This window comes from Erpetoichthys calabaricus, chromosome 5, assembly GCF_900747795.2.
Source record: "Erpetoichthys calabaricus chromosome 5, fErpCal1.3, whole genome shotgun sequence".
NCBI classification, from domain to species: Eukaryota; Metazoa; Chordata; class Cladistia; order Polypteriformes; family Polypteridae; genus Erpetoichthys; species Erpetoichthys calabaricus.
This window is the reverse complement of record NC_041398.2, coordinates 23,093,694-23,101,433: the sequence shown is the minus strand read 5'-3', so window position 1 is coordinate 23,101,433 and position 7,740 is coordinate 23,093,694. Positions and strand designations below refer to the sequence as shown.

Below are 7,740 nucleotides of genomic sequence, written 5' to 3'. Positions count from 1 at the left end.
TCTCTGATCTAAATCACCTTAATATTGATCAAATAATTTGAGGAACTCTTCCAAATGACATGGTGGCAGTTAGCGTGAGAATGACAAACAAGCTGTGTGAACCATCTCCCTTCACTGAACTTCTAAAAGAAGTGAGAGAAGAAGACAACATGATTCATAATCGAAATGCTGTTCACGCTAGTGTAGCTATGTCCTCTGTGGCCTCAGATGAAACTGATTCAGCGGATTCTGAAGTTGAGCAGTTAAAGGAAGAAGCTAAAGGAATGAGGAGTGAAATGGCTTGCCTGCTGTCTTCAGGTGTTGCTCCAATGATGTCAGACACTCCTAAGACACATAGTGTGGCTGCCACTATGGGGTGGAATGCTATAAGCAAAGAAGGTGGTGGAGAAAACATCTTCTGCTATAAATGTGGAAAGGACGGCCACTTTAAATGGCACTGTGCAAATTAGGCGAACTTGATACAAGTGAATCAATGACTCATTAAAATGAAATGGGAGATGGGAAACTACCTCGGAACTCAGTAAAGGAATGGGCTGAAGGTCCTCAAAAGACACGTTCCACCCAGAGCAATGAACTAAACAAAAGGAAAACTGCGCTTCCACCAGGGATAGTTGGACCTAGCACTATCCTTACTTTAAAAATAGTGGACATTTATGCTAAAGCTTTACTTGACAGTGAGTCTCAAGTTACTGTACTATATAGCAACCCTTTTATGAGAAGTACCTTAAGCATCTGCCTTTAATGGAAACTGGATCCAGTCATGAGGGTGTAGTGTCCGTTCTAGCAGGAACAAATACTTCCGTGGTGAAAAAACTGATTGAGGTATGCAAGCTAAAGGTTGTGGAACAATTTCCTGTACACTTTACTGGCTCATCCAGTCATGAAAGGTGCATATGAAAGGGTCATGAGGATAACAGCTAATCAGACAGATGATTTAAGTTGAGGTACTGTGTAGTTTTCACACCCCAAACCCGTAATACTCTTTCCTGGTGAGATGGCAAGAGTTAAAGGGATCCCACAATATTTAGGAAAACCTTCTACTAAAACCATATTAGTTGATCATCTTGAACAGCTATGGTTTCCAGGAACACTCCTAGGTAGTCCAGAATTGCAGGGAGTTACAGCTGTACACTCATGAAGGATGCTAGCCTTATTACTGAGTTTAGGAGCCCTTATGCATCACCCATAGTGGCAGTGCATAAAAAGAATGGACAAATACGAATGTGCATGGACCACAGAACCCTAAATCAACATACAATTCCAGATCAGTACACTGTCCCCAGAATTTAAGATGCTCTTGCCTGCCTTAGTGAAATCATGTGGTTTAGTGTGTTAGATCTCAGAAGCAGATACTATCAAAGCTCTTTCTGTGAAAACGACTTGGACAAGGCAGCTTTCATTTGTTATGCTGAGTTCTTCCAGTTTGAAAGGATGCTTCAGTGCATATTGGGAGCTCCTACATCTTTTTGATAAGTTATAGAGAGGACGATTAGGAACATTAATTTATTAGAGGTTTTAGTGTATCTTAATGACCTCATTATATTGTGGCTAACTATAGAAGAACACAAGCAGTGCCTCCTTAAGGTTTTGGAACGGCCGAAAAGTGAAGGACTCAAATTATTATTTGATAAATACAAGTTCTGCCAAACATCGGTCAGTTATGTTGGACACACAAAATGGCATCTCAACTGATCCCCCCAAGATAGAGGCAGTAATTTTGTGGCCCCGACCCAAGACTGTATCAGAACTGCATTCCTTCTTAGAATTTTGGTGGTACGCCAGGAGGTCTGGACACGAGGTTTGTCCTCTTTTCCCAAGTGTCTTCCCCACTGAACCAATTGCTGCAGGGCTGCTGGCCTAAGAAGAAGACAGCAACAAAACATGAAGAGAAAGAGCCAGGAAGAGTCTATATTAAGTAAACTAAGCCATTTGGAGATAGATGGGATGAAAGATGTGAGGTAACTTTTGAAAAACTTGACTTATTCGGGTACCTGTACTGGCTTTTGCAAATCCTCAGCTACTGTACCTTATGTGTTGCAAATTGAAGCAAGGTGTGAGGGATTAGGAGGTATCCTATATCAAGACCAAGGGCAGGGTTTGTAGCCATTGGCTTTCATCGGCATTAACACCCACTGAGAAGTTTGACCCAGTACACAAAGTAGAATATTTAGCATTAAAATGGCATGTGGCAGACAAGCTACATGGCTAACTATATAGGACGAAGTGTGAGATACAAACTGACGACAATCCTCTGACTAACATACTGACTTCTGCCAAACTCTATGCTGTAGGGCATTGAAGCTCTGTCAGCCTATGATTTCAGCCTCAAATACCGACCTGGCAAGCAAAATGCAAATGCTGATGCTTTGTCTCACCGTACATATTAGAGCCCAGTGGAAGACAAAGACTGGATAAGTATTTCTTCTAATGATGTGAGAGGTCTGCGTTAGCTGTTAGAGGTCAATAAGCCAAACTGTCCTTCATTCAGCAGAGTTGTTAGCTGTTTAGGTTGCTCCATTAGGTGGCTACATTAAGCATTGCATCTCTACCCAGGCTCAACCACTCTGATCTGTCAGAGCAGGAAAACCCCTGCTTGGGTGAGCTGTAATAATGCACTTCAGAAGGGAGATAGTCACATGGTGAACAAGAGAACACATAAAGATACCTCTTTACTAATGAAAGAATGGGGAAGGTTGAAGATGGAGTGATATACCGCTAACAAACTAAAGTGTAAACAACTGTTGTTGCTTTAATATTTCACCAGATTGTACTCAGATCAATACATGAGGATTCTGGACATTTGGGTTTTGATAAGATCTATGGATTTGCTAGGGATAGGTTCTCTTGGCCCCATATGAAGATTAATGTGGAGCAGTACTGTCAGACCTGTGCTCATTGAGTACAGAGAAAAAACTTTGCAAAATAGAGTTGCACTCTTGGGCCATTTTAGCAGCAGAGCACCAAAGGTCTTTGTGTGCATGGATTTCCTCTCCATTGAACCAGACTCCATAACACTTGCGAAATTTTAGTCATTACAGACCATTACCCACGATATGCCCAAGCTTTTGCTACCAAGGATCAGAAGGCAACCATTATAACAAAAATACTGCGGGAAAACTATTTCATTCTCTATGGACTACCCAAATGTGTACACTCCAACAAAGAAAGAGATTTTGACAGTAGCTAATTCATGAGTTGTTGGATCTATTAGGTGTGGAGAAAATGAGAACCACTCCATATCATTTTCACAGTGACTCTCAGCCGGAAAGATTTAACCGGACTTTGCTTGACATGTTGGGTACTCTGTACCCAAAACAGAAACATCAATGGGGTCAGCATATTGGGAATCTTGTACATATCTATACTTGCAACCAGAATACAGAGACTGTCTACTCGCCTTATTTTATGGACCTCCGTTTTACATCTCTTCCAAAGGATGGGCCAGTAATTAAATATTGAGCTTCCCCAGTTTTGACTTCTGACCCTATTTTAGTTTACAGTTCTTTCCTACCTGCTTCAGCCAGGCAGAACAATGCTGAAGCAACCATTTAAAGCTGTGGAGAAAATGAGAACCACTCCACATCATTTTCACAGTGACTCTCAGCCGGAAAGATTTAACGGGACTTTGCTTGACATGTTGGGTACTCTGTACCCAAAACAGAAACATCAATGGAGTCAGCATATTGGGAATCTTGTACATATCTATACTTGCAACCAGAATACAGAGACTGTCTACTCGCCTTATTTTATGGTGTTCGGGAGGGAAGACCAATTGCCTGTCGATTTGAGTTTTGGTGTTTCAAGTGACAGCTCATCAGAAAAGTCATATTAGAAGTATGTCAGGATTATGAAAAAATGAACTGAAGGTAGCTTATGAGTTGGTCACAGCTAATGCTGGGAAAAAGAATGAAATAAAAAATATTTATGACCACAGAATCCACCAGTTTCCTCTTGCTCTAGATGGAAACAAAAGGCAGATAGCAACTGAATTTTTATGTGCAAATCAAATGGGATGTCCCAATTTTGTGGTTCTGCCACTAGGGGGATCATTTCCAGTTGTGACCCTTTATAACTCAGAGGTTTAGTGGCTGGCTGGCAAGTAGGTAGGTTGGTTTTTATTTGTCCCCTGGGGAGATGTTTGGCTTAAAGGTCTACCTCACTACAGCAGGCCATGTGGTTAAGGCTTTGAACTTCAAAACCATGAGAACGCGAGTTCAAATTCCACTACTGACACACTGTGACCATGAGTAAGTCACCTACCTGACAATTGTATCTCAAATGTTTTAAGTCACATTGGATAAAGGTGTGAGCCTAATAATAATTAAAAGACAACAACAGCACATTTATTTTGTTACTTATTTTATTTTCAAGGCACTCAAGCATGTTACATAGAGAGGGAGGGGGGCTACTTTTACCACCTTCAATGTGCAGCATCCACATGGATGATGTGATGGCAGCCATTTTGCACATGTACACTCACCACTCATTAGTTAGCCATTTACAAACTTGGTATAATTAGGGGATCTGAATAACCAGGCCACAATGGGCAATTTAACCAGCACATTGGTGTACACTCTACTCTTTATGAAAGCCACCCAGGGTTCTTTTATAACCAGAGAGAGTCAGGACCTCCGTTTTACATCTCTTCCAAAGGATGGGCCAGTAATTAAATATTGAGCTTCCCCAGTTTTGACTTCTGACCCTATTTTAGTTTACAGTTCTTTCCTACCTGCTTCAGCCAGGCAGAACAATGCTGAAGCAACCATTTAAAGCTGTGGCAAAACCACATTTAACAGATAAAGCTGAACGTGTACTTGGTCTTATCTTCATCAAATTATGCTCAGATTCTCCATTTGTATAAGGGAATACCATAGGCTAGGCTACGTTTCAAAATTTACTTGGTGCCCCACCACTTGGGCAGCCTCTTCTAGTGTATAATAAATGTAAAAAATATCCCACTGCAGTATTTTTCTGAATGCCAAATAAGAGATATATATGGCCGGTGTTGATGAAGGAGTTAATTATCGTTAAAAAAAAAACACAATAATTTGAGGCAAAATGAATGAACAAAAACCTTCTGCCACATGGGTTCCACCGGAATGAACTTAGGGATAGCTACTCTGGATCACAACATCTGGAGACAGGACCCTCTGCCTACCTTCCTATGGCCAGCATGGACAGGCCTTCCTGTGATAATAGGCTAACATCGGACATGTGCGGCTATTGCGGTGGTCACACCAGGTACTAAAGGAGAGTAGCTCATGGTCACTTGCCGTTTTCCTGTTTGCTACTGTAATTTCTAATGATTATACTTGCAAAGACTGATATTTCTTCTTACCCAATCAGTATACAAACATCTGCCTTACAAACTGTTGTCCAGGAACAAATGTGGTTCACAGAGTGGAGCCTCGGTGTCTAGTGTTTTGTTTTCATGATGCTTTATCTTTAGACAAGACCTTTCTCACTTCATACACACACACTTTTCTTTAGATCCTCAAAGTCATTGTAGTGGTTCAAGCACATTTAGTTTACATACTGTATAAAAGGATTAGTTGTCTGGAAAGGTGTTGTAATGAAACAAACTCCATTTTGCCAACTGGCACTCAATGACAGGCTTCCTGTAGACTAGAATGGCCATGTTGGTAATCACAGACAGTTTACACAACGGACCCTTACTCTAACCTGGGAATATCACATGTAAATGCTGTTGGCTCAGCGGAGTACTGGGTCACGCTGATCATGAATGATCAAATCTCATTAAACCCCCCCTGGACTTTTGAAGAACAGGTCAAATGTGAACATGGACAGAAAAGCAAAAAGGGCCTAAAGAAGGCTTCCCTGAGGGACTCCACAAAGACAGCGTTATGCATGAAGACTTGTGTCTATAAAGACAAACCATCCACACAACATTACTAGTTCTTTTTCTTTCGGCTGTTAAGGTTGCCTCCAGAAGTTTTCAGTGAAAAAAATTTTTAGGGTGTCTCTGAAGGTTGTGAAGTGTGTCTTTTTTCCCTTTTTAACAGATGTTTACAGGATTTTTGATATCAAGATCCTTATATGGTGGGATGTACTGGCACACAAGTTACAGCTGGATTTGCACTGAATGGTCCAATAAGCAGAAACACTACCCTGTTATTTTCATAGGAGTTTTGTTGTTTCTCCTTAGTGTGTTGCTTGGCATGCAGCTGCAGACTGCTTCTTCGTGAGAATCGCCTACCACATTCAATACAGGCAAACGGCTTCTCTCCAGTATGAGTTATCTTATGCCTCTGAAGATGGCCGAGTTGCATGAAACATTTTCCACATTCAGTACAGCAGTGTGGCTTCTCACCAGCATGAAACCGCTTGTGCTGTGCCAGACTTCCTACGAGCGAGAATCGTTTCCCACATTCAGAACAGGAATAAGGCTTTTCTCCAGTGTGAATTCTCATGTGCGTTTGAAGGTTGCCCATTTGAGAAAATTGTTTGCCACACTCCGTGCAACAATATGGCTTCTCACCAGTGTGAATTCGTGTATGGGTCTGAAGATGTTTTTTTTGTGAGAATCGCTTGCCACACTGAGGGCAGCAATATGGCTTCTCTCCAGTGTGAATTCTCCTGTGTATCTGAAGATGGCCCAGCTGAGTAAAACACTTGCCACATTCAGAACAGCAGTGTGGCTTCTCGCCAGTGTGATATCGTTTATGACGCCTTAGACTACCTACAAGTGAAAATTGCTTACCACATTCAGTACAGCAGTAAGGTTTTTCTCCTGTGTGAATTCTCTTATGGGTCTGAAGGTTCCTTACACGTGAAAATTGTTTCCCACATTCAGAACAGGAATATGGCTTCTCTCCAGTGTGAGTAAACATGTGAACCTGAAGGTCCCTTTTTTGGGAAAACTGCTTGCCACATTCAGTGCAGAAATGCTGTTTCTCTCCAGTGTGGCTTCTTTCATGCTTGTGAAAACTGCCTGTGTGTGCAAATCTTTCACCGCACTCCAAACAGCAATAGGGCTTCTCTCTGCTGTGAATTTTCTGATGCCTCTTACAATCTGATTTGCGTTTAAAACCTTTCCCACACTCTTGGCAAGAAAAGAAAGATGATGATGATGATGATGATGGACTGCTACTGTTTGCTGCTTTCTGAGGCTTGATGGAATTGGCACTTGTCAGTTTCTCAAAAGGTGGTGTGCTGTGCTCCACAGGATCCAGTTTGATATCATCTAGCAGAGGAATGGGTTTCTTCTCATCTTCCTTAATGTGGAACTGAACAGAAACAGCATGAAGGGAGGCCTGGGCAAACGAGGACAGGGAGTCACTGCCATTCTGGTTTAAATCTGCTGGAAGATAAGAGACACATATTAGTATTGGCTAATAAGGAAAGAGCTGAAGAAAAATATGAACATTTAACATCAATCAAAGTACATTGTGAAAACAGTATAGGCAAATATTGATTTTTAAAAAAGTGCTAAAACATCAAGAAATGTGGACAAATACATTTCTATGAGTTGTGGCAGCCAGAAAGAAGGGCTTCAGCTAAGTGCCAAGTAAAGGCACTGAAAACTTGTGTCAGTGGGATAATTTTTTTTAACACATTTTCAAAAATTCTAAAATCCTGTCTCATTTCATCATTCTGAGGTATTTAATGTTGCTTGATGTGGGAAAAATAAATTTAAACGGTTTAAACTCAATAATAATACATTTTATTTATATGGCACCTTTCCCTTGCTCTGTAACATAACAAAATGTGGAAAAGTGA

The 7,740-nt window shown here is 41.1% G+C and overlaps 1 protein-coding gene across 1 annotated transcript in view; it reads right to left on the bottom strand.

Annotated features, from left to right (window-relative positions):
• Nucleotides 1-4,377: 4,377 nt before the first annotated feature.
• Nucleotides 4,378-7,740, bottom strand: part of LOC114643703 (zinc finger protein 43-like) — a 46,533-nt gene continuing 43,170 nt past the window's right edge. Inside the window, exon 5 of the mRNA XM_028792215.2 lies at nucleotides 4,378-7,321. Coding sequence (XP_028648048.2) covers nucleotides 6,054-7,321 — 1,268 coding nt within the window. The 3' untranslated portion in view covers nucleotides 4,378-6,053. The remainder of the gene's footprint in view (nucleotides 7,322-7,740) is intronic.